The 27,185-nt window shown below is 42.3% G+C and overlaps 1 protein-coding gene across 3 annotated transcripts in view; it reads right to left on the bottom strand.

Annotated features, from left to right (window-relative positions):
* Positions 1–27,185, bottom strand: part of RETREG1 (reticulophagy regulator 1) — a 144,888-nt gene that overhangs the window by 99,704 nt on the left and 17,999 nt on the right. For all 3 annotated transcript variants that reach the window (XM_053592873.1, XM_053592882.1, XM_053592889.1), the window contains exons 2-3: positions 6,551–6,657; positions 693–723 (exon numbers count right to left, since the gene is read on the bottom strand). In XM_053592873.1, coding sequence (XP_053448848.1) covers positions 693–723; positions 6,551–6,657 — 138 coding nt within the window. The remainder of the gene's footprint in view (positions 1–692; positions 724–6,550; positions 6,658–27,185) is intronic.

Here is a 27,185-nt window from a genome sequence, read left to right as displayed (position 1 = left end):
TTTAAAAACTCAATCCCTACAAAAATTATTTTACTGGAATATTAATCCTACTATTTTCTCTATTTTTCCACTTCTCATGTGCCCAGTTGGTAGAGTGAATGACGTTCCCTAACCAACTGGCCCAGCTCTCTTTTCTTCCTCTAGGATGGACGGACAAAGGACGTCACGTGAAGAGGGAGCTCATGTTTGCCTCTGGCTGGGCGAGCAGACAAGTGGTCAGTCAGCAGCTATGATCCTCATCCCTAAGGGCCCCTCACCCCACAGCCCTCTGAACTGGAAGCAAGGGCAGCCCTTTGGGAAGATTCCAACAGAGAAGATTCCCCCGGCCCAGTGGAGCCCTGTTCTTCCCCCATTATAGCAGTGTTGCTCATGCCTCCAAAAATAACTCCAAAAGGAAATCCCAAATGAAAATGCCCTCTTCCCTTCATTTCCAAATCCTCACACATTACAAACCTCCCAAATTCATGTTGCCCAATATTGTATCAAAATACGAACCATTTCCTAGAATGAGTCCCAGTTTTAACCTTGTCTTCAGTTTGATCATATGGATGTTCGTTTTCCCACTCTTGTAAATTAATGTAGGATTTGGGTCCCTGTCACTAAGGTATCAGTTCAGAGATACATGTTGGTGGCTCAGTCCTCTCCCCACCTTGCCCTCCATTAGCCGCAACATTGAAGGAAAAGTTCCCTACCTTTCACTGAGACTCCTCCACAACTGTGCACCTGCAATGAGAAGTGAAATGTGAAACAAAACCAAGGTATTTTTCTCCTAAGACACTTTTCAACTTAGAAATATATCCCAAGCTATTGAAAGTGGAACACTTAGAATTCTAGACACAATCAAATTATACTATATACTTCTAGAACCATGACTAATACAGCAATAGCCCAGAAATATTTACTGAGATTCTACAAATACAAAACACTTGGGTAGGTACTGTGGTGGATGCAATGCTCTGTAACACCTGGTCCTTGTCTCAGAAATTTTACTGTCCAGTGGGGCAGACAAAATACGCCCTCGAGTGATGTGACCCAAGCTAGGCAGCAGAGGAATTGAGCAAGAGGTGTAAGCCAGAATAGCTCAGGGAAGAGAGAAAACGTGGCTGCTTAAAAAGGGCCAAAGTGCACTAAGGTGAATCTTGACATGGTGCTGACAAAACTAAGACAACTATTATTTGAGGAAAAAACAGAAAATGTTTATTTATTCATTCTGTAGATATTCTAAGCTTATATTTAGGATCAAATGAAATCAACGGAAAAAATACATACACCTAAATTACATATGCTTTCTTAATTTTCCAATGAATGTTTTTATTAGAATATGTTTTGATATTATACGCCCATCTGTCAGCTTTAATGAAACTCAATATAAGAAATGACCATGAGAAGATTTCTGCATTTTATATCAGACAAAAGGCCCAAGGTGTTGTTCCCTTATGTTCTTCTATAGCCCCTTTCAAAGATCTAGGTTATAAATTCTTTTTTAACATTTATTTCCAGGAATAAATTTCTCAAAATTGCTTGTTTCATTGCTTTCAGTCGATTAGAATTGTGCAATTAATCCAATTGCTCTTTTTGGCTCAGCTACCAGTAAGCATGAGGATAAATAAACAAAATCTATTGCTCAAACATGGTCACTATGTTAGACTCCTACTTATCTACTTGACCTCTTTTCAACGGTTTTGTGTTTTATGTTCCTAGTAAGCAGCTTCAAACATTTTGGAGTTAAGTGGCATATAAAAACAAATCAACAACTTAAAAGGACCCAAGGAATTATGAGCAGCAGTGAGGTCTCAACTAAAATTGGAAGTTGAAAAGACTAAATTCCAGAGGATCAACTCGTCACGTCACCTGACATTTCTCTAACAACAAAGAAGTCAAGAGTGGAGAAAGTAGAAATGCTGTGGGATGTCTGTTTGCTTGCTTCTTTTATTATTAAAAATTGTAGAAACCATTACTGTTGATGGGTAAGGAAACAAGGACCTCTGCAATGGTAAGGACAGCAACTCCATAATGAGATGAGCTGAGACCAGGCAGGGGCTGTGTAGAGGGAGAAAGGCAGGCCAAAGGCAAGACTGAGGGACGGTCTGAAAGGCAAAAGGCTGAACAGGAAAAGAGTCAAGCTGATGGTCAAAGAGCTGGTTCAACAGGAGCGAGAGGCTGGGGAGGAGCAGACAGAGGGCACACTGAGAACCAACTCTCCCATTCTGTAGATATTAGAAACAGGGAGCTTCCAAAGGCCCAGGTCAAAGATGAGGCTACCTTGTAGGCGACCAAATCCAAGCTGTCAGACAAGCCTCTGGGGTACAAGTTGGAACGGCAGAAGAGTGCTGGAAAGTCTACAGTTCATGGGCCACCATCTCTACTGGGTCTTCAATCAATAGCAACTGGGTGCTAAGGATGGGGCATAAGTGGACAGTGGAGATTTCACAGGAGGGGAGGCATAAAGAGGCAGTGGGTGCAAATGCTCCACACGGGACTGGGAGAGCCATGGGGCCACCTACTGAACCTTCCTCTCATGACAGAGGGCAATAGTTGAACTTCAACAGAGACAGGGGCAGAAATGACTGATTTTATTTCAATGAGAGAGAGAGAAAAGATGATTAAGGAAAAGTTTAAGGATAAAGGATTTTTCAGCCCACTGAAGAATTCCTCAGAACCAAAACAAAGAGATTCATGCAGGGAAGCAGGCACTCAAGGTGCACACCAATGAGAGAGACCCCTCGCAGCTAGCAGTTTGCACAGGAGGCTCACAAAATAAGAGACTGGGTTCCTGTAGCCTTCACAAAGTTAACTCCCAAGATGGTATCCTTTTTTTTTTTTTTGCCCATCTATTTCCTATTAAGCATCTAAGATGCTATAGAACAGTGATTTTCAACCAGTGAGCCATGAAAATTTTAAAAAATCATTTAGTAAGTTATTTTTGAAAGAAGTTCAAAGCATATATTCTTTTTTACTCTTTTTTTTTTTATCAACATAATTTAAGTATGCCGTGGAAGTTTAACTACAGGTTCACGTGTGCCATGAGATTGAAAAAAAGGTTGAAAATCTCTGGTGTAGAAGACAGTAACTGGGGACAAACTCAGGGGAGTCGAAAGTGAAATAGTGGCTGCCAGGGGCTGGAAGAAGGAGAAAGGGAGCCTTGGCTGTTCAATGTGTGCAGAGTTCCAGCCTTCAATGATGGTTCCAGGAATCTGCTCGACAACAAGGAGCGTATTGTCTATAATACTGTGCACTTAAAACTTCATTAAGAGAGTAAAAAAAAATGGTAACTGGGGGGAGGGGTATAATGAAACTCTTCAACATAAAAGTTGAATATCTTTAGCCAAAAAACACAAGAAGCAGAGAAGCTGAGATCCTCAGGCTGCCTGAAGAGATGGAATGCGAGGCTGTCCTATTGTCATCGTCACTGCTGTGTGCTGAGGTGTCTGATGAGAGCGGCTGGCAGTTCTGACTGAGGCCATGGCATTGCCATAACTGCCTGTGGTCCTGACTTGAGGCCAAACTGTGCCTTGCAGAGACCAATTCATGGCAGGAACGCTCAGAGGCCTGCAAATTCAGCCTCCTGCCAACTATTCGCAGGGCTCAAATGGGTCTTTGTCCAAAAGACTTTAGTAAAGAAGGACGAAGCCAGCACCAGTATTTCTTCAGTCAGAGACTAAAGAGGTCTGGGAAAGTAGAGTAATTATTCCCCTTTCTCTTCTCCCCCCACCCCGCCCCCGGCCTCCATGCAGTAGAAATGCTATATTCAGAGCAATGTCACCCAGTGAAAACCCTGACAGAAAGGCTGGCCTCCAACAAAGACCTGCCTCTGGAGTGTGAGGGCAGAAAGAAGCTGGCTGTGTCCGGATCCCACTGCAGGCCCTGGTGCCCAGGAGCGGCCTTGACACAGAAGGGCGCTCAGCACAGACGGACCATCAACAAGCAAACCCCATGTGGTCCTGGCAAGCAGCCCATCACTGTGCTGAAGGCATTTATTTTATGCCTTTATTTGACCCTTCTAAAGCCCTGTGGTAGGAGGAGGGTTTCTACAGTTTTACAAGACAAAAAGTTTCGAATGGAAGAGTAGGCTGAGTAAGTAGCTCACAAGGATATCAAGTCTTAATTCTTGAAATCTGTGAATGTTATTGTATGTGGAAAAAGTGTCTTTGGGGTGGCACCTGTGGCTCAGTGGGTAGGGCACTGGCCCTATATACCGAGGGTGGTGGGTTCAAACCCGGCCCCGGTTTGAACAGAAAAATAGCCGGGCGTTGCAGCGGGCGCCTGTAGTCCCAGCTACTTGGGAGGCTGAGGCAGGAGAATTGCCTAAGCCCAGGAGTTGGAGGTTGCTGTGTGCTGTGATGCCATGGCACTCTACCGAGGGCAATAAAGTGAGAGAAGAAAGGAAGGAAGGAAGGGAAGGAAAGAAAGAAAGAGCATCTCTGCAGATGTGATCAGGCCAAGACACGTGAGACATGGAAATGATCTTGGATGATCTGGGGGGCGTCCCAAATGCAGTCTGTCCTTAGAAGAGGGAGACACAGCAGCCAAGGCAGTGTGACCACAAAGACAGAGTCTGCAATGACGCAGCATAAGCCATCAGAGCTGAAAGAGGCAAGGGACAGACAGGTCCTTCCCTAGGGCCTTGGAGGGAGTGCAGCCCTGCCAATGCCTGGATTTGGGCCCAGTGATGCCGACTTTGAACTATTGGCCTCTAGATATATAAGAGAAGACATTTCTGTTGGTTTGAGCCGCAAAGTTGGCAACAATTTGTAACAAGAGCCACAGAGTCTATTTGGAAGGAAATGAAGTGAACTATCTCAAGAATCAGACTCTTTAGGCTAATGTTCTTTTAACTCTACCACCTTAATTATTATAGAGGACTGAACCTTTTTAATGGGAAGGTTTCCTGCAATCTGTAAGTATGAGATGTCCACATTTGTAATGAATATCAAGCCAACAGAGCCACAGTGGAAACGATCCCCGTGTGAGAGGCCAAGAGTGACAAAAGGACAGTTCTGAAGTCTTTCAACTTCATCCTTGGCCTTTCACATTTGTCTATTCCGTATAACTTGTGTCCCGACTACGGTCAAATATAACATACCCAGAAAAGACTTAGGTGCTCGGTCTGCTTTACAGTCAACTTGCTCTGCTCAGCTAAAACGGCTGCTAATAAACATGTGGGTGGCTTTATCTTCTAAGAGTCCCATGAGGAGGTACCAGAGGTTCAAACTATTACGAAGTCTAAACAGGCTCCCCTCTACTGGTCACAAATCAGACTGAGGCAAGGTGATCGCCAGGGATTGCTCAACAAAACCCTATTGCACAGAGAGGCACCACCTCCAGGTGGTTTCACACATCCTTGGCGGAGGAGTATCAGAGCAATGCTCTGCTATGGCCTGAAGTTAGGGAGCTAGATATCTGCTCTCGGAAACAGAAAAATGGAAAGTGAAGGGGTAGGGAGGAGGATTGCACACAAGAATATAACCTAAATCCACGGATTCATGATAAAACACTATCTGGACAAAATCACGTGTGTGTATCTTCCCAGAACACTGGGAAGGAATTACCTTCAAAGCTGGAAACGCACTCATGTAAAACAATTTTTCTAAAAATGGTTAACATGATAATTTAGTTTAAAAATGGTAGGGACTTAAATATAAACTGCATTTAAAGTAGACCCATGAAAGAAGAGGATAGGACGCCCATTACAGCTCATGCCCCTGGTCTGGAGCTGCCATTAGGAAAGACAAGCTGCTGCCCACAAAGCTGGCCTCAGTATCCCCACCGTGTCCAGAATGCTGGGCAGTTCTTACGCACATCAGCACACATGGACCTCAACCAAAATAATCCCTCCACTTTTCGGAGGTACATCTGCCTCATTGTAACCTCCTCTGGAGTATTTTTGATCAAATTTACCTTCTCACATTTAGGTTCATAGGGTTCAATTACTCCTAGGAAGGTTTTTGTCCAGTTACCAAAACTAACTCAAACACTGGGAGAAGAGGCCCATCCAAGTATGGAAAAGCTTGACTCAGAACAGTAACACACTTAAATCGCTCAAAAGCAAATTAAGCAAATTTTAAAAATAATTCAAGCTCTATCTTCTAAACTTTATGCTTAAAATTAATACGTTTTCATCATTAACTCATTTTTTAGAATCTATTTAACCATTACTTGTTTTTAAACCCTAAATTAATTGTTTTCTTCTTCACTGGGGCAAAGAAAAATTTTATATACCAGTCCATTTCGCAGAAGCCCAGTTTCATCAGGTAGCATATAATAAATACTTAACTGTTACCTTCACTCTAGTCTACATAAACATCATAATGGTATTTAAAATACCATTTAAAGTCAAGAAATGAATCAGCATACACAAACCTCTGCCCGGCAATTATGATGACTAGAGAAATATCAGTTAAGTAAATTATCATATTTTAAAAAGACAAGTCAATGCCTATATAATCTATTACTTTGCTCCTGTTCAAAATACTAATTGTCTACTCAAAGATCAGAAATTCAGGATCTAGAAAATTAAATATACATAAAAATGAAATCTCAGTGTTCTTACCTCTTGTTCTAGACAAAACCATATCCTTTATTATTTGCATAATAACACGCCCAAGCATCATGATGGAAATCAGGTGATACACTCTCCATGGAGTCAATGCAAGAAACCTATAAACAGCAAAACAGGCAAATTATTATTTCAATTTGAGGATTTTAATCCTTTTTAAAACTTAGGCTTACTTCCTGCCACAGAAATAAAAAATGCATTGAATACTGATTTCACTTTTCAAAATCACCCCTATGTGACTGCTTGAAAGTTATTCAATAGGCATCAAAATCAACAAAATAAAAGTACTTGAATCATGTGCACTTTTGTGCTAGGCTTTCTGCTCTACCGTCTAATTTGAGCAGAAGATTTGCTATCTTGGGTATGGATATTGCACCCAGGGCTAACACATGCTAACACATGAAGAATGGAACTGACCTGAAACAGGATGGGCAGCAAAGCTGAGCTGCAAAGCTTCCTAACAGACCCAGGACAGCAGATGCCCTTTGTTCACTGTCCTCTGTCTTGTTTTTCTTTTATCCCCTATTCACTTTATACCTCACCCCCACCTCTTAAAAACAGCTGGTTTTAAGGATCCAATTTGCTAACTCTTTCTCTTTAAGATCATTCCCCTTTTGTCCACCTGTCCACTTCTTCTCTGGAGAGAAACAAACTAAAAATGCTCTGCTATGAATAGCACAGAAACCCTGCATTACTTTTTTTGGGTTGGGTTTATGAAAGAATAAAATCACAAAGAAGGGAGGCGCCTGTGGCTCAGTGAGTAGGGCGCCGGCCCCATATGCCGAGAGTGGCAGGTTCAAACCCAGCCCCGGCCAAACTGCAACAAAAAAATAGCCGGGTGTTGTGTTTGGCGCCTGTAGTCCCAGCTGCTCGGGGGGCTGAGGCAAGAGAATCGCTGAAGCCCAGGAGTTAGAGGTTGCTGTGAGCTGTGTGACGCCACGGCACTCTACCAAGGCGGTACAGTGAGACTCTGTCTCTACCAAAAAAAATAAAATAAAATAAAATAAAATCACAAAGAAGTCACAGAACCTTTGCACCTAGATGTCGAACAGAGGTTGAAACTCCTGTTTTACACAAGTTAATTGGCCAAGCTGCTGATTGTTATTAACTCTGATGAAATCAGAACTCATAGAAAAGTTAATTTTAAAAATGTTTAACACCAGTTGCAAAGCTAGATAGAGAAGTACACATGAGCCTTCTGTGAACTTGCTTTCTCATCAGGCAAACACAGGCACAACTTACAAAGTCCAAGGTGCTGAAATAGCATTGTGAGCAAAGAGTGAGGAGAAGTACAGAGGGAGGAATGGTTAACTCCAAAGCAGGGAAGGACTTATAGATCTGGGGCTCCAATAGAGTCTGGAAGGATGGATGAAATTAAAGGATACAACATGAACAAAAGGTCAGAGTCAGCGGACAGGGGAGGCACCTGAACCTGGCAGGCTGTGGCTTTTGGTCCTATACTACAGGCAACATCGAAAGCCCAAGGTATAGGGCAAGAAAACGAAATGTGGATAATTTAGGAAAATTATCCTAAATAATTTTAGGATAAAATTATTATCCTAAATAATAATAGGTGGGGCAGCAGAAAGCATGAGATGAGTGGAGAAGAAGCGCCAGAGTCAGGCATCACCTAGAAGATTATGCAGTGTGTCTGGTGGAAGTGGCTCTGCTGAGATGCTGGGTAAAGCTGAGAACCACTGGCTCTGCTCTAATGCTGACTGCATGTGTTGCCTAGACCAGAAAAATGAGTGTATAGACTAATTCAGCACTTCTTATTTTTTTTTGCAGTTTTTGGCCGGGGCTGGGTTTGAACCAGCAACCTCTGGCATATGGGGCTGGTGCCCTACTCCTTTGAGCCACTTAATTACTGGTCTACAACCACTGCCACGTTGGGGAATGCAGATTCCTAGCCCCAAGGCTCCTCCCCCCGGGTCCTCTCAAACAAGTGGTCTAATTACTGTGTTTGCTTCCACTAGAAAGGTATTTACAGACTGCTACAGGGGCCAAGTACAATGCTACCAAAAAGGAATAAATGGCATACAGAGCACAGAGAGATAAAATTGACAAAATTATTAAAATGCCATAATCCATGCCTTTAGCAATAATTTGTTCCTCCACTAAGGAGCTACCATATTCTGTTTTCATGGCCCTTGTGCTTATTTTACCCAAGACTGGGGCGTGTGTTCTGTTTGGGGCCTATCTCCGCACACTCAGTTCAGGATAAATTCTTGCTGCTGTCCATATCTCTCCATTTTCCTCACCTCACATGGAAGAGGCCATTTTCAAAATGCGGATAGTGACCCACAGTAAGAAATGCCTTTACATCCAAATATGTATAAATAAAATAAGTTTTAAAAAATATTATCTATCCTTGCTAGTCACAGGGCCTTTTGGTATTTTCCATTCTCTTCTATGATGTACTTAACTGCTGGCCCTGACTCAGTAAACTGACTCACTACCCACTAATGAGTGGCAACATGGTGCGGCTCACTGCGCATGAGAGGGAAATGGTACTTTCCCTTAGAACGGCCTTCAGTGCAGTGGCAGGCAAAGGCCTAGCAGACACAGAAAATTCTCTCCAGTTTAAGGGTCCTCAGAGTAAGCCAGAAAGCCATTTAAGTATCTTTTTAAAAAACAAAGAAATATAATACCAACTGAAGTATAATACTTTTTCTTTATTTCAAGAAGTAAAATTACCTTGATTATTTTCTTAGTGAAAGTTACAAACTTTGAAGAATGAAACAATTAAGTAATAACAGGACTTCGACCCACAGACCTGGCTGCAGACCTGATTGGGAGGTCAATGCCATAGCAACTCCAAAGAGCACTGGGATGGCTGTTTCCTTTGTGTCATAGGCAAGGGTCAGGTGGCATCTTGGCCAAGGTCTTCTTGGTCATTAAGAATTCTCTGTCATCTAAGAAGGCAACCCCAACAATTGCCCAGACTGTATGGGACTATGTAATTGATTCTTGGTAGTTTACCATTTTTTAGCCTCGAAATGATGTATAGAAACATTTGAGAAACAAATTCCTAAGATGAAGAATTTCTACTTAAACAAACTAGTACAACCCCTGTGGAAAATTGTCTGAAGATACCCCTAAAACTTAAAGGAGACCTACCATTTGATCCAGCAATCCCACTGGTGGGTGTACACCCAAAAGGAAGAAAGGCAATTTTATATAAATAAAAAAAACACCTGCACTTGAATGTTTATAGCAGCACAATTCACAATCACAAAGATGTGGAAACAACCCAGGTGCCCACCAATACATGATGGATTAGTAAAATGCGCCATATGCATACTATGGAGTACGACTCAACCATAAAAAATGGTGATCTAGAATCTTTTGTGACAACCTAGATGGAACTGGAGACCATTCTTGTAAGTGACACATCACAGGAATAGAGAAACAAACACATGTACTCAATACCAAGTTAGAACTAAAAGATCAACACTCAAGTGCACAGATGGAAGTAAATCTCAATGAAAATCAAACTGAGGGAAGGAGGGGAGAGAGATGGGTAAACTCACACCTACTAAGTACAGGGCACACTATCTGGCTAATGGGCACACTTGTAACTTTAACTCAATCTGTACAAAAAACTAAGTATGTAAATAAAACATGTATACTCCTAATGTCCCAAAATTAAAAAAAAAGTAAATTAAAAATGGAAGGTTAAAAAAATACTTGTAGAAATATAGATATTTAAAGATGTCATTCAAAAAGAAAGACTTTGCATACTTGGTATTTTAATTATTTATGAGTAAGATCATTTGTCTCATGGTTCCACTTTAAAATATCTGGTTGTGTCAGGTGTGGTGGCTCATGCCTATAATCCTAGCACTTTGGGAAGCTGAGTCAGGTGGATATCCTGAGTTTAGGAGTTTGAGATTATCCTGAGCAAGAGTGAGACCCCCATCTCTACTAAAAATAAAATACTAGCCAGGCATTGTGGTGGACACCTATAGCCCCAGCTACATGGCAGGCTGAGACAAGAGGGTTGCTTGAGCCCAAGAGTTTGAGGTTGCTGTGAGCTATGGTGCTATGGCACTCTGCCCAGGACAACAGTGTGAGACACTGTCTCAAAAAAAAAAAAAAAAAATATATATATATATATAAAATATTTGGTTAATTAATATAGGATTGGGGTTTGAAAAGAATAAAATCTTAGATATACTTATAAGTCTAATGTATTTATTTTATAGGTATTATGTAATTCTTGAGCAGGATGGGTTGTTGGACAATTAACATAGTTTATAAAAAGCTTTTGTTTCTGGTTAATTTCAAACATATACAGAAAGAAAGGCCAGAGAATGAAGAACCAGCTTTACACCTTCATGTACAATCTCGTATCTTCTACTACACTGCATATTCCCACTGCTAAAAACCACCAAATTACTGGGAGCTAATTCCAATCATTTTATAATTTAATCTGTAAATATTGCCATTTATTTTCCAAGAATAGTCTTTTTAAACAAACAACAATACTAAAGGAGTATTTTAATTCTTAATGTCATCAGATATTCTGTCAAGGGTCACACTTCCCTAATCATTTTGACTCATGTACACACACACACACACTGACACAGGATGGAAAAAGACATACTTTGAAATTGGTAGATGTTTATTTTAAGTTTCCTGGATGAGGCAGGTCCCTGGCCATCCTTTTTTTTTTTTTTTAATTCTATTAATTTTTTGCAGAAGAGACAGACTCATTTGTCCAACAAAGTTTGCCTTGCGTGCACGGTCCCCTTGTGATTTAGTTTAACATTTTCCGCTATCTTTCATGTAGATTATAAATCGGCATCTGGATCCAGAGGCTTGATCAGATTTAGGTTAGATTTCATTTTTTCTGTAAAATCTTACGATAGGTGGTGATACGTGTTTCCACCAAAAGTCATACATACTGTCGGGGTGTCTGGTGCCTGTGTTTTTGTGACATGGTAGCCACAGGTGATCACTGCCTAGTGATTGAGTCCTCAGAGGCTACACGGGGTGAAAGCCCTTCATTCCTGCTTCAGGTATGAGCTGGATCACATCTAGAGACAGAAACTTGCCCTCATCAATGTCTGATTACCCTGAGGGATGGAAGCTCGTAAGAAAGGCTCAATTCCATGATCCCGCCCTTTATTTACCAGCCTTTTCCCAAGATAACGAGGCCATATCCTGGCATCCTCTAAAGCAGTGGTTCTCAACCTTCCAATGCCACGGCCCTTGAATATAGTTCCTGTGGGTCGCGACCCACAAGTTGAGAACTGCTGCACTAAAGGTAACTAACTTGGTTTTTCTCCACCTTCTTGTTCCCCATTATTATGGACAGGAATTTGCCCATATTTGATGTGCTTCTGTCCACACTGTCATCCCTCCTGACCCTCCAGTGTCCCATGGGAGCTTATTCAAGTTGGCTCCCAAGTCCCTGTGACACACAACCTTAGTTATTTTGATAATGGAGTACTTCGCATATAGAAAATATAAAATTTACAAATACATTTTTTTGGTTTTGGTTTTTGGGGGGTTTTGTCTGTTCATTTTTGAGACAGAGTTTCACTCTTTCGCCCATGGCTATTACCAGAAGGAGGGGAAAATTCTGCTTCCATTCCTTTCCCAGGCATCTTTCAGACACTGGGTTGGTTGCTGGGAAAACACTGGTGACTAAACCCCAGCCTGCCCCAGCAAAGTCAGCAAAGCAATCAGGGAATGAACTACCTTAACCCCAGTACTAATCAAAATGCTGCGGGAGCAGAAAATAGAGCTGATTACCGCATAAGGATAATGCATAATCCTTCTCTTGAGAGAAGGGGTCATCTAAACTTTGACTTCCTAAAGAAGTCAGATTTGGCCAGGTAGGAAAAGAGACAAAGCATTAAAGTCTGGGTAACAGCATACACAAAGGAACTGGTGGGGAGCAACAAGGCTAGAGCCTAAGCCTTAGAAAGTTTGCCCTTGACTTTGCCTCCCTCCACCAAGGATGCCAGGTCTGCCCTCCAGAACCAAATCCAGAACGAATAACAGAGCTGAAGTCCAGGGAGTGCAGGCACTATTCTCAGAGGTTTATATGTGTTCACTCATTGATTCCTGACAAGACCTAGAGGGAAGTACCACCATCATCCCCATGTTACAGTTGGGCAAAGAGGTTAAGAAATGTGCTCAAAGCCCCAAACTATGGAAAAAGCAGGACCAGCACATGAATCCAGGCAGCCTGGCTCAGAGCCGGCTGTCTCCACTCTGCTAAACGGCTGCTGGGCACCAGTTTCTGCCTCTTGGTCTGCCCACTCTCATATGAAAAGAGCTGGAAAGACTGGCCCCAATTTACGGGTTTTTCTTTTTTTAATCTGAATTTTTTCGTTTTTAGTGCATTCTATGGATTCTGACAAAGGCATAATGACATGCATCCACCATTACTGTGTCTTACAGAATAGTTTTAGCTGCCCTAAGAATCCCTTGTTCCCACCTATTCTTCCCTCCTGCTCCCAAGCCTCTGCCAACCATGATCTTTTCATTGCCTTCATAGTGATGCCCTTTCCAGAATGTCATGAAGTTAGGGTCACACGGTGTGCAGCTTTTACTCTTGGTTTCTTACACTTAGTGAGATGCACTAAATGTTTCTCTGGGGTTTCTGTAGCTTGAGAGCATATATTGTTTGATGACTGAATAATATCCCACTGTATGTTATACTAAAATGTATCTACTCACCTATTGAAGAACATCTTGGTTGATCCCAGTTGGGGACAATCATGAATAAACCTGCTATAAACATCTTTGTGCAGGATTTTCTGTGGCTGCAAGTTTTCAGCTTGTTTTGGGACAATCTTTCATTTTTTTCTTTTAACAGTTCTATCAGCATGCTAGCTTATGCTGAATTCACAGGCAGTTAAAAATCCCAAGGGTTCTATTTATCAGACGCCATTTTTCGATCCAAGTATATCCTGTTCAATTTATTCTTGTGTGACACGGCCCATCATTCAAAGCTGCAATTTAATGGTGGCATCAATCACATCTGTTCTCCTGTCCAGCTTCAGGACACCCATACATTTGATATCTGCACAACTTCAGTCCTCATCAACACTACTAATCAAAGACATTGATCAGTCTAGATTCCTGTCATTCTCCATTAGCAGTTGACCTAGAAATATCATTCAGCACTTCATAAGCACAGAAGACAATCCACTCTGCCACTACGTGCTTATTCATATCACTCCATTTTATTCACAAAGACAAAACAAGAGCTTTTCCTAAATGCTTTGCTGAAAACTAGGGCATTCCTGAGGTCTAAGTGTCTGCAAATGATGATGTGCTTGACTGCTGCTAAAAATTACTTGGAGGTCTGTAATAGTTCTCTGTAAAAGAACTAAACACCACTAGACTCTGACAAAAATATCATAGGACACAGTTGGAGCCCAAGGGTAACCTTGTGATCTGCTCCTTCACAGAAACACATGGTAACCATGGAGGAATTTGGAGGCAAAAAGGGCCAACACAGGGTGCTTCATTATCAGGGGGGTGTTGTGGTCAACACACAGGATGCCCAGGAGATGAGAGCACAGCGACCGAGTACACACCCTGAAGTGGGGGCCCTGGATACGCTCAGGGAGTGCCATGTTCTTCAAGGTCCAGGGCAAAGTGAAAATGCAGAGACCTCACCTGGGCCAGAGAAGTCAACAGCTGCCTCCCCACTCCACTGTTGCCCCAGTACACAGACAGGAGATCCCCAACATATGGCAACCAGCAATCCAGGCGCAATGAGGACCTGGATCTGGGGCAGGAGGGAGGCCCCTGCCTACTCGCCCAGTGAACGCAACACTTCCCTGCTAGCCAAGGGGAGGACAAATACCCACTGCCTGCTGTACAACCACAGGGCACTCAGCCCCTCATGCTTCAGCCCTTCCAGAGACAGATGGCCAAAGTGGAACACAAGCTTCCTCCCCTGATGATAGTCAGCCACTGTCCTGGGCCGTCACACAAGGTGGGTCTGGGAGGGAAAGCCTGGGCAGGGCCAGGCACCAAGTGTCAGAGAGTGGGTGGCCAAGGACCCACACAGGCGTGGTGGGCCAAAGAGAGGCAGGACTAAATGCAAGCTGAAGCTGAAGACGCCCATGCAAGCTCCAATGTCCCACTACACTTCACTTACAAAACATAATACAGAAAAGAACATATTAAAAATTGCAAGATGACAACCAGAGAATAAGTTCCCAAGTGCAGGTGTCCTAAAGCCCAGGCCTATGAGCTGTGCCAGGTCCTTCTATCTCTGAGGTGAGGCCTCATCACAGTGACCAATAAAGGCCTTTCTTCTCCTTAAAACAGTTTTCAATTCAGTAAAAAAGCCATTGACCCTTGTCATTATCCAAATTAGCCTGGGGACCTGATCCACCTCCATGGATCCCAGAGCCAAGACAATTCAGAAGCACCATTTTCATCAGTCCCTAAGTCTCCAGCCATCAGACACATCTTTCTGTAGATTGAATGAATGAATGAAAAGAGAAAAACTATTACACCTTTTTAAATTAAAATATCATTTACTATAAGAGTTACATGTTCTTTTTACTAACGTAGAACATAAGATTTATCTAATAAAGGAGATTTCAAATATTGGAAACTAAGGCAGCATCATGATACACATATAATGGCATGATAGGTAAATATTACATGTAACAATTCTATGCTCTATATAAATATATATATTATATGTGCATCATATCCCATTTGTCTTAAAGACATACAATGTGGTTTGGCTGCTACTAGAAAGATAGTTTGGAAATCACTATGTGTACCTTCTTTTAGCGAGTTAGGGCCTATTTATACATCCTAATGTGTTAACTGCCTTAAAAAAAAAAATCCCATTACCCAGTTGACTCATGTTTAGCTTGTTATTACAACAGCCTACATTAGCTAAATCTGTCTACTTGTTTTTTCCTTACTTTTTATTTCTTCTATTCTTTTTTCTATTCCATTCCTAGATTCGGTAACATTATTTTGAAGTTTTACCTGGTCTTCAAGCAACTGATTGCTGGGATAGTTTATGGGATGAGCCTTTCTTTACTTAGCTGGGTGGGCTAAGAAATAAGATCCAACCCATATGCTCAGAGAGAAAGGAGAAGAGAAGGCTCAAAGGCTGTGAGGGTCAATCTCTACTCGTGGTAAAAAGACGGCATCTGGGCAATCCCCAGATTGTTTCCATTTCTGAATGCTCCATGACTTTAAAAAGAAAATTTTCATATTGAAGTATGGGCTTTTGCCATTATCAAAACTAATCTGCTTTAGTGACTCCTGACACTCACTCCACAACAATGCTCAGTAAGGAAAATGACAAGCTGGGGACTGAATTACTCTTGGAACCTATGATCTTCCCTTTCTGTGCTCCCTTTTTTGATATTCAAGCATTTCCAAAATACGGGTGTGGAGCTCTGGGCGGGGCTGCTCCAAGCCAGTGCCTACTCAAGCTCAGCAGCGGAGGAAGTCACGACAAAGTGACCAGGCTGGCCAGAAAGTGGGGACAGTTACTGTGCTATGTGAACAACTGTGACATGATGAACAAGTAGGCAAAGGTACTAGAACAAACCATCAGCGGAAGTTCACTCAGTGTCTGAGTACGGAAAATGTTTTTGGCTAGTTGTGTTTCCATTTGACAAGGAAAATTTTCTGTTTATCCCCTGCTGAGTTTTGCAAGGCTAAATCAAGGGCTCAAAAGGATAAATTTATTATAAAGCAAAGCAAAGGACACATCACCTCCCCCCAAAAAAGAAAAGAGAAAACCTGTTTGGCAAGGGATAAAAAGGACAAGATTTAGTTCTTCCCGTGTGTAAAAAACCTAACACTCATCTCTAGGTAAAGTACAACTCCCTTTCTACTAACTCTGTACCAACAGCTAAAATATAAATCCTTTTTGTCACCAAAGAATGAAGATCTTATGGATGAAAGCACTGGAACCCTTCATAATTCTGATGTGGGAGTTAAAATTCCATTATTCACTTTATAACTCTTTTAAAGTACAGATCCAAAAATGAGGCTTTGTGTCCCTTTCCTGAAATACCTATAACTGAAGAGTTAGCCTAAACAGAGTCCTTAACATCTACTGGCTGCATATGATTTCACAATGGCTCTAGTCACAAAAGAAAACAGGGTCTTGTAAGGCATAATGATTTACCAAGTATTATTCAAGGTCCAGACCATCACATTTTTCTAGAAAACAGCCATCTTCTCTACAGTTAGGCACACTGACAGTGATCTACCTTAATACCACAAAATTCTAAATTTCATTTTTTCCCCGCCCCTCCCTCTAAAATTCTAAATTTCAACAAAAGTTGGTCTTAATGTTTTCTGGCCTTTTATGCAGATTCTGCAAAAGTAATGACTGAAGCTGGTATGTGAAAATAAATGATATGGCATTAAGAAAAAATACTATCAAATAAATGATCCTCCCAAATGTAGTATGCATCCCATTTTCAGAGCTGTTTAAAATATGTATGTGTATTGAGAAGGGGGATATATAATATTTCTCTAAAATCAATAAAATACAGTTTTAGAAAGAAGAAAGACATCATAAAATGAAGCAATATCAAGTAATATCAATTAATTATAACTCAGAGATTAAATGATAGTTCTTTTCTAGAGAAGTACTTCCTTAGGTGGGATGACCAAAAAGGTGAGTTAGAAACCTGGTAAGAGAGGGAAAGAAGTCAAGGGAAGGGGGTGGGCTTCTTTCTATACAGGGAGGTGAGAAGTGTTGGAAGACACTGATCAGCAGGGAAATGCTGGGTCTTAGCAAATCAGCAAGAGGGAAACACTCCTGCTCTAGGAGAAACAGGTTGTGATAATCCAGTGAATTCAGAGAATGTGCCCAGCTCAGCAAGGCGTGGTGGAAAAGCAGACAAGCCAGTGTGGAGGAGCCGTGGGGAGCTTGTGTTCTGTTTGCCTTCTTGAGCCCATGGAATGGGAGAAGCCACAGGCACGGCTGGAGCGGAACCAAGGCCAGTTGAGGTCAAGGTCAAGCAGAATCGGGCATGGTCTATCTTGCCACCTCATGTTGGAATTGTGGGAAAAGCACAGATAAGTCAAGTCAGCATCACCCAGGAAAGTGCAATAGGCTCCTTACTTCACCTTCTGTATACACTGAATATCTGCCCCCTTGTATTGCCAGGACCTGTTCCCTGGCAGATAAAAGAGACTGCCAAGCTGGACAGGTCAGTTAACCCTGCAGCCCCCTCCAGCTGGGTTATCAGTCAGTTAAATACGACCAGATTCAGTCACAGAAAGGAGCTACTGAAGAAGAGAGAGTATTGGATCAAAGTCATGCCTTACAGTATACTGAACGGTAGTTAGAGGGGAGAAAAGGGTAGCCAGAGTTACACAGAGGAAAAGAAGGAGTAAACACATGAAGGTCAGGAAGCCGTGATCATGGGCAGCCCAGTTAGTTTCTCTGGATTTTTACACAAATGGCAAGGAGATATTCCATGTATATTCCCCTGGGAAATTATAACATGAATTTCAGGCCCTAATCACAGAAAGCTGAGCAGAGAGGCCCCAGCATAGCCAGGGAGAAACACCTTCACTTTCTCCACCTCAGTATTTTCATCTTTAAGTTGAAGCATTGATTACATAAGCCCTTCCCCAAACTGCCTTGTCATCAGCATTATCTGGAGCACATTAAAAAGTGATGGATTCCTGTGCTCCACCTAGGACTTGGCAGATCAGAATCCTAAGGGCAGGTTCAGGACTCTTCTTGTTAATAGTCAGGTTTCCGGACCACTGGACTGCAAAGATCCCTCTGGGCATTTCCCTTTCAACCTTCTCTGAGTCCATAAATCCTAGTTCCAGAGCATCCATGTACCCAACTCAGCATCAAACTGAGCTTTGGGGCCTCTTCCTGCCCCAGAGTATTTGTGTGCACTGAGAACACACTTTTTGGTTCACAGGTAGTACCCACTTCCTCTGTCCTTACTTGGCAGAAGGGGTGAGGGGTCTCTCTCCGTCTCTTTTATAAGGGCACTAATCTCATTCATGAGGGTGCCACCCTCATGACCTAATCACCTCCCAGAGGGCCCCCCTCCTAATACTATCATATTGGTGAGTAGGCTTCAACATGCATTAATAGACAGGGGGTACATAAATATTAAGTTCACTGCAACTGGGCTCAAGTGATAGGTGCCTAAGAGGCTCCTAAAAGAACAGCTCTGGGATGGGTGGGACATTGGGGAAAGACACACACTAATGAATTCAAGGAACCTTGGGCATACCCACAAAAGAAGGAAGCTGGGCATTTCTATATCTCTATCTCATTTAATGTTCCTAAACAACATGATGGATTTAGATATATGGCAATTATATATTCGTAAGTAGATTAGGTTAGGCAATGTGTCTAAAATTATGCAGCTTGTAATAGAAAGAATCAGACTATAAACTTGGGTCTTCTTAATGCCAAGTCCACTGCTCAATTTATACACCACTTTTTTTTTTTTTATTGTTGGGGATTCATTGAGGGTACAAAGATCCAGGTAACACTAAATGCATTTGTCAGGCAAAGTCCCTCTTATAAATGTGTTCCTCCCCCACGAGGTGTCCCAAACCATTTATAAAGCAATCAATCTTAAAGTGACAGAATGCTCTCAAGAGCAGAACTGAAAAAGCAATTTCCACGTCAGCTCCTACCTTTTCAATTCCCATTCAGTTGCAGTCAGCTACTCATCAGTTTGTGAACACAGTCTGTTCAAGAACCCGTTCCAATGCACCTGACCCTGTCCAGGGTCCCAGAAAAGAAATTCAGCCACTTTGCAATTCTAAGATTGATGACATTGCCACTGCTATGGAAAAGCCTCTTGTTTCTCCAACTGCTCCACTCCAAAAAACCAACAACGCGAAGAACTAGACTTTGGCACAGGTGCATCCATGTGGTACCCCCTCTCACCTTGGTTATGCTCAGTGGTTCTGCCTATTTCTCCAGCCCATCCTGACTCTGACCTTGCCAGAAGCCCTACCAGGGGTCTGCTCACCCAGTTCTACCTAATCCCTTCCCATGTTGATCATACACTAGTAACCCACTGTCCAAAATCCAGCCCACATATAGATGGATCATTCCTTGCCAGGTTCCCACCTGGACTCAACAATGAGATTTCACACTGGCCAGACCTTCGCTCTCCCAGTCTGAAACCACAGGACTCATGATGCAGGACAAGGTGGCACCACAACCTGCCACCTTAGCCCTGGAGATGTTGATGCTGCTGCGGATGGAGGAACCAGCTTGCTGGAGCAACCAGCTTGCTGAAAGGGGCGGACAACTGCAGGGAAGACACTGGCTCCCCTGGCGCCTTGCCTTCTCCTCCCCATGCACTTCTGGCTGGTCAATTTCATGGAGGACACAGGAGAGGTGCACTTCTGACTGGTGGATTTCATGTAAGTTTCCAAATCCTGAGAGTTCATTGGCCAGCTGGCCATAACTGAAGAAGACCCAGGCCCTATAAGTCAACATGGAGTTGGCAAAACAACCCCCCTGCCACTATATAAACCCCTGAGCAGAGAGGCCGAAGACAGACCTGGAAAAGGGAGCAGGAGAGCTTGTTTCCTTCCTGGGTTCTCTCTGCCAGGAGGTTTGGTTTTCGTAGTTGTTGTAATTTTTGTTTCTGTAAATAAATCCTGACTTACCACTGATCCTGTGGTCCATGGGTTCATTCTTCCGATCGCTGAGACCAAGAACCTGAAACTCCGGTATTACTCACTTCTAGAACTAGGGCTAAGCCTTTTACATCTCTTACGCCAAGTTTTTCTAATAATAAAATACCACAGATTGGGTGGCTTAACACCAGAAATTTATTTTCTCACAGTTCCTGAGGCCAGTGCCCAAGATCAAGGGGCCTGCAGTTAGATTTTCCCTGAGGTCTCTCCCTTGGGCTTACAGACGGCCACCTTCCTGCATCTTCACCTGCTCTCTCCTCTGTGCATGAGGATCTCCAGCGTCTCACTCTCTTCCCATCAGGACATCAGTATATTGGATCAGGGTCCACTCACATGACCTCATTTAACATTGATTGCTTCTTTAGAGATCTTGTCTGCAAAAACACACAGTCACATTCTGAGGTCCACTGACGGTTGTGACTTCAACATTTGAATTTGGGAGGAGTACAATTCAGCCCAAGTGTCTGGCCCACTCAACTGCCAGCTCCAAGGTCACTCTCATGTCAAGGTTAACCAGCTCTGTGTTATGCTCTGTCAGTGCCACAATGCTAAGGACACATCCTGTTTCCTCCCAGCTCCCTGCTAGGAAGGCAAACATTCTCTCAGGCTGCTACATTCAGTAAACAGAGCTAGAGCAAGGCTGAAATATCTGAATTCAAACTGTAGATTAGAACGAGCAGGTTACTTAGCTCAGAAAGGCCATTGTATCCTGGCCTACCTAGTTTGGAAAAAAAGTTATATGTTCATCCTACGTAAGATCAAAATGAACACATGACACAGAGAAGCAACTATCTTGTTTCAAAAGCCCAAAATATAAAATATACTGAGAAGTGAATTAGTAATTTTGTCATCCTATGGGGTCAAGTGTGCTTTATCAGTCTGGTGAAGCTGTCTTGCTCAGCAGAGCTGACCTGGGGTGCCCGGTGAACACACATGCCTCTGTCTGAGAACACAGCACCCTTGGGATGCAAGCAACCCCCTTACACACACCTTCCTTTAAGTCTGCAACCCTATAGTTGTTCCTGGAAAATATCACCTACTTTTATTTCTTATTCAATGTGAAAATGTTGAAGAAACCATATAAAACCCAAACTGGATAGGGACTTCTTGTCATCACCATTTTCACGGACATATTCAGTGGTGACACTCTTGGGCATCTATCTGTGCCTATGGAAGGCAGCCCTGGGATAAGGAGTTCAAAGCTGGGGACTATAATCCCTCTGGGTGCAGCTGTCCTGACCAACACAAGGTGGGAGATATTTTCAAAACTTGAGTTTAAGGGAAAAAAGGAGCCTGCAGTGTATTCACTGAATGTCCTTCTAGAGGCTAGCCTGGAAGAGGAGAACCATGGCCCATCATCGCACAGGGAGCTGTGGCTACTCTCTGGCCAAACCTGAGACAGCACAAATGGTGACAAATATTTAGGCACCAATACTGAGTATCAGGAATGTCCACTCTGGGCCTCATGCCAATGGCCACATTCCGGTTAAACTTTGACTGGCAGGACCACCTCAAGCCAGAGATTGTGTTGCCTGAGGAAAACCCCTTTTGATTTTTTTCCTACGGGCCAAATGAAAAAAGACAGACAAAGAGAGAGAGAGCACATCCTGTGTAGGAGTGCCTGGGTGTGACAGAGGACTGGAAGTCGCCTCATGCATCCCTCTCCTTAAGTTCCCTAGAGTCCTTGTTTCTAGAACATTCTCAACTGACAGTGAACTTGGAATGAGAATGAATCTTTTTTGATAATTGGCAATTTCTTCCCCAGCCTGTCAGCCCTTGATCCTGGGACCTCCAGGATCCCTCAATGGTGTGTGAGGATAGGGCAAGAAGTGTCCATCATGAAAGCAGGTTACAGTACCCACGCCGATGAGAGAGGCACAGGAACGCATGCTCCCGCCGACACAGAACAGTCCTCAAACCCAGACCTCGAAGTACAAGCAAGGTTACAAACTAGGCTTGCTTCCGCTGCAGAGGGACTTTTATTTGAAAGAACATTTTAATGTCCTGGTTCACATTTTGCAGGTTTTTAAAAATAACCTTCAGTAATTTTACGTTTTCCATAATAAACAATTTAATGAGACATCACTAAGTGGGGAATAAATGTGATTCTGGAAAACCACATAACAAGGGCACTCGCCTGACTCAAGGAGTTGGCTGTGTGCCAGGGCCTCACTTATTCTGTAAGGTGATGGCATTACCCCTTTTTGTATAAATAAGGAAACTAAGGCTCAGAAATACCAAGTCATTGAACTAGCTTTATCCAGCTAGAAGGTAGTTTACCTCTTGCCAGAAACCCCTTCTCCCAGGCCACACACACACATACACTCACATGCACACCCATGTGAGCACACACACGCTTGCCCACCTCTGCAATCATTGATTTCTAAGACACCTCAGTCCAAAACCCAATTGAAGAGCTTAAATCTTATATCTTATATCTATTATAACACAGGCTAAATAGTAAAAAGAAAAACATATCAAGGTACACAGCTATGATTTAATAAACAAAAAAAAAACTAAGGAAATTGAGCAAAGGGAAAACAGACCAAGGAAAAGAAGATGACTCAGGTTGAAGTTCAACCCACAAGAATTCAAGCCATGAGTTGAGATGCAAGAAGACAGCCACAAATTGGGTTCCAAGATGAGCTCTTTAGGGTAAAAACTTGACACCTCATGATGAAAGGGACCTTGTTTAACCCAACAGGAGAAGACAAACTAACACACTGAAACTTTCCATATCATTTTGAAAGACTCAATCACTAAAACACAGCAAGCCTACATACAAACTAAGTGAATGTCCCAGACGGCACCCCTCAGGGTCTGAGAACAGCAGCAGTACCACCCTGATTTGTTAAAAGTGAATCTCTTGGGATGTTTGTTTATAATGCTTTTCCCTGTTTGCCAAAAAGGAGCTGTAAAATAGAAGAACAAGGGAAGTGGTGGTGGGAAGTATTATCACCCTCTCCAAAATTCCCGTGGGTTTGCTAGAAGGTGTTCCCTTTACCCAAAGAGGCTGGCTGTTCACTGGTCCCTCTGTGAATACACATGTGCAGTACCCAGGGGCACAGACAGCCCTAACAATTTTCTCTAATTAAACAAAGGAGACAAGGCCCTCCCTTAGCACTGGCCCTAACCAAGTCCAACGGAAAACATATGTCTCTCTTGATAATTCCACCTGAGATTTCCATCACCACATTTACTCTCCAAACAAGACAGACAAAGCCATGAAAAACAATGCAGGTAACCAGAAGAATACATCATAAGAAAAGATGGCAGTTTCTCCCTAAGCTCTCCAAATGAGTGGCAGTCTTCTGTGCTTGTAACATTTGACATTAAACCAGAACAATCAAAGAAAATGCTTCTGTTCAACCACAAAGTACTCCATTTCATAATCAGACCTGTGAACTTGGAATAAGGGTCTGCATTTTAATCCTATGCTTATTCTTCAATCAGATGACAAGTGAATAGGGGGGTAAAAACAATGACAGAGAAATACTCTGGGTCTGGTCAAGCAATCTGTTTATTTAAAATAACCCCAGTGGTGTGTTCAGCTACATCAGAACTTCAAATCCACTGTATCCAAAAAGAACTGATGATCTGGAGAAATGAAAATGTGAGTTCTTTGGCAAAAATGCATTTGTTTTCAAAAGCTTGGCAAAGGCACAACAGTGAGCTCTGGACCCGCCACCCCAGGCTCGGTAGCCACAGGCAGCACAGCTCAGCAATGAAAACGATCCAGGTGCCCTGGCAGCATGCAGTCAAATTAGGTCACCCCTCTGCTCCCCCAGAGTAATGTGCTTCTTCTTCATAACACCCCTGAATTCCCGCTTGTACGTTTGGCTGCTTGTTCATTTCCTTCCTGTCTGGCTGACCTTCCCCAGCCCAAAGTAACAGCTTTGTGAATGAAGGGCCCATTCTTTCCTGTTTGCCAATGTCACTCCAACACCAGGTCACCACCTGGCCAATCGTAGGAGCTCAATAAATACTTTTTTGTGTGTTGCTGCCCATTCAATACTTGTTGGGTGAGTGATTCAATTAATGTAGCTAGTTAACCACGCATGTAATCTACATATTCATTAATCATGAACTCCCTAACGCACACTATCATAAGAGTATTAGCTTACCAAATTAAAAAAAAAAAAAAAAAAGGTATGGGCAGCATTAAAATGTCTATACCATATCTGAAGACCTTTTGTGAAAAAACAGAGGACAGGAATGGCCCTCAGATCTTGGCTTAGAACAGGCGTCCTCAAACTTTTTAAACAGGGGGCCAATTCACTGTCCCTCAGACTGTTAGAGGGCCGGACTATAGTTTAAAAAATAAAACTATGAACAAATTCCTATGCACACTGCACATATCTGATTTTGAAGTAAAAAAAACAAAACAGGAACAAATACAATCACACTGCCTCATGTGGCCCGCGGGCCACAGTTTGAGGACCCCTGGCTTAGAACAATATGATATCTTCTTTATCATAAGACCTGGCTTAAAAGTCAGTCCCAGGGGCATGGTGCAATGCCTCAAGTTGCAAGGGCGTGGCTGGTCAAGTCAAGGGAGATGGCAGTCTGCCCACCCATGCAGCCTTGTCACTAAAGAAGTTGTAGCAGACATTATCTCCATCAGATCTAAGCAACCGTGTTGACTTACGAAAGCCACACCAACAGAGTACAATGTAGGTCTGGCCTTCTTTCTAGACATCTGGTAGTTCTTCTAACTAAAAGCCAAGAATCATCACTGACTTTGGGAGGATAGTAGCCCAAGAATGGTTCATTGGCCAATAACCATACTCTTGAATGCCACAAGCCCTCAGCAAACATGTAATGGATCACAGTCTCATAAGACTTAAGAGACCACTTGTCTGCACCAGACAAAACCCACATACAACAAAGACTATGGTCAACACCACCGCGGAAAGCTGGCATGTGCACAGAATCAAATGCCTCAGTCACGCACAGCTGCAATGCACAAACAAGTTGAACTTCTCTGCCATATTCAGTGATATATCAAAACTTGTCCGTAAGTCCAATTTTTCATTTTGATAAGTGAAAGCTACTGTTCACTAATACTAGTGAATTAAAAAGAACAGAAAAGCAATTTTTAAATCTTATTTTCCATTTCCATTCAATTATATTTAAAATCTGTTCTAGGTTTGGCACCTATAGCTCAGTGAGTAGGGCGCCAACCACATACACCGAAGTTGACAGGTTCAAGCCCAGCCCAGGCCTGCAAAACAACAATGACAATTCCAACCAAAAAATAGCCAGGTGTAGTACCAGCTAGTGGGGAGGCTGAGGCAAAAGAATCGCTTAAGCCCAAGAGTTTGAGGTTGCTGTGAGCTGTGATGCTACAGCACTCTACCAAGGCTGACGTAGTAAGACTCTGTCTCAAAATAAATAAATAATTAATTAATTAAAAATAAAAATCTATTCTAACACACTTAGAAAATGGGTCGAATGTGAAATTTCATTGTTACATATCTTTAAATATTAAGATAACATTTGTAGGATAAAGATGAAAAGTTTAACATATAATTTCTTATAAATTATGATAATAAATTGGTTGAAAATCTCCCACTAAAAATTACAGGAAAAAAAACTTATAGATGACATAAGGATGCAAGTTACTGTTTTGAATTTACCCAGAAGATATTTGCAAGTTAAATTCAGAAGGTATGTTGGGAAGATACACATTCATTCCTAGAAAAAGATGAAGAAATAGAACAAATAAGGTTGCTATCCGATAGTCAACACCCCAAATATAGCCATTCAGGTTGCAGGAGCTCAGCTGCAGAAGTTTTATATAATGGCTCCCTTTCAAGCCATTTCCTCATAAGCAATGATGGATCTAGATTTTATGCAAATCACAGGCAATGAGGCCCAAACGAGAAACCATGCCACCATCTTCTGACTCCTGGTGAAATCCCTATCAGGGCACCAGTGATGTGCAGTCTTATACTACATCGTGAGCACTACATCTTGCTATCCTGATGGAGTTCTTCAATGGTCTTTGTTTTTCTATTTTGCTTTCCTATTTCCTTTCACAAGAAAGGTTGAATTTTTAAAGCACTGAGAGAATGTATGCTTTTTGTTTGTGAACACCCTATATTAGCACAATAGCTTTGAAAAAGCTTAATGAAAAGAGGTCAACAGCTCTTTCAGACAGATTTTATTAATCAACAAAAGTCCTTTAGTTGTATTATGATAACTAATATAACTACAGTATTGAAGTGACCATGTCCGTTTTAAGAGGCTTTGATGGTGTTTTAGCAAACCTAGGTATCAATTTGTAGTTAGGTGCACGTTAAAATGTTTCCTTTGAATGGTAAATGCATTTCAACTGCCAAGAAGTCCTCCTATGAAAGGTTTTCCATGACATGGAGTTGCCCTCATCATTTGAAAGAAGCCTGCATTTTCATTAGCTGAAGGTTAAACACCTTCTTTCAAGGCGATGTGGTCAAACATAGCCATTGCTACCCAGAGCAGAAGAAAGCTCCTGATTGTCTCCTTGGATCAAAGTGACTTTTAACAAAATTTGGTGCATTTGCCAGGGTAGCAGGAAGGGACAGTGAAGTCTGAAGTAAGGGCCTTAATCTCACAGCTCGAGCTCTTTAGGGTCCTGCCAGATCATGGGGACATTTGTCAATACAGCCACCTGTCATATCCCCTCCACCAAAGATGTGGTTGGATTAATTGAGCAAAGTTCTATTGAACTACTGACCTGAAAATTATGATCACTGATTCTGGAACTTAGAAACAATTATTCTTCCCTCTTAAAATTTCATCGTGTTCATTGTACCAACAATTGGCAACATGTAGTTTTCACAGAGGGCCAGAAGATGCTAAGAAAGGTCATGTCACCAGCTTACTGTGGGACCTCAGGACTCAGTTTCTTCATCTATAAATGAGGTTAGGGATAAAGGTTTCCTCTCCTCTCAATTCATCACACAGACACCTTCTTTGGAAA

This window comes from Nycticebus coucang, chromosome 1, assembly GCF_027406575.1.
Source record: "Nycticebus coucang isolate mNycCou1 chromosome 1, mNycCou1.pri, whole genome shotgun sequence".
NCBI lineage: Eukaryota > Metazoa > Chordata > Mammalia > Primates > Lorisidae > Nycticebus > Nycticebus coucang.
Note: the sequence above shows the minus strand (reverse complement) of the source record. Positions and strands in the feature narration are given on the sequence as shown.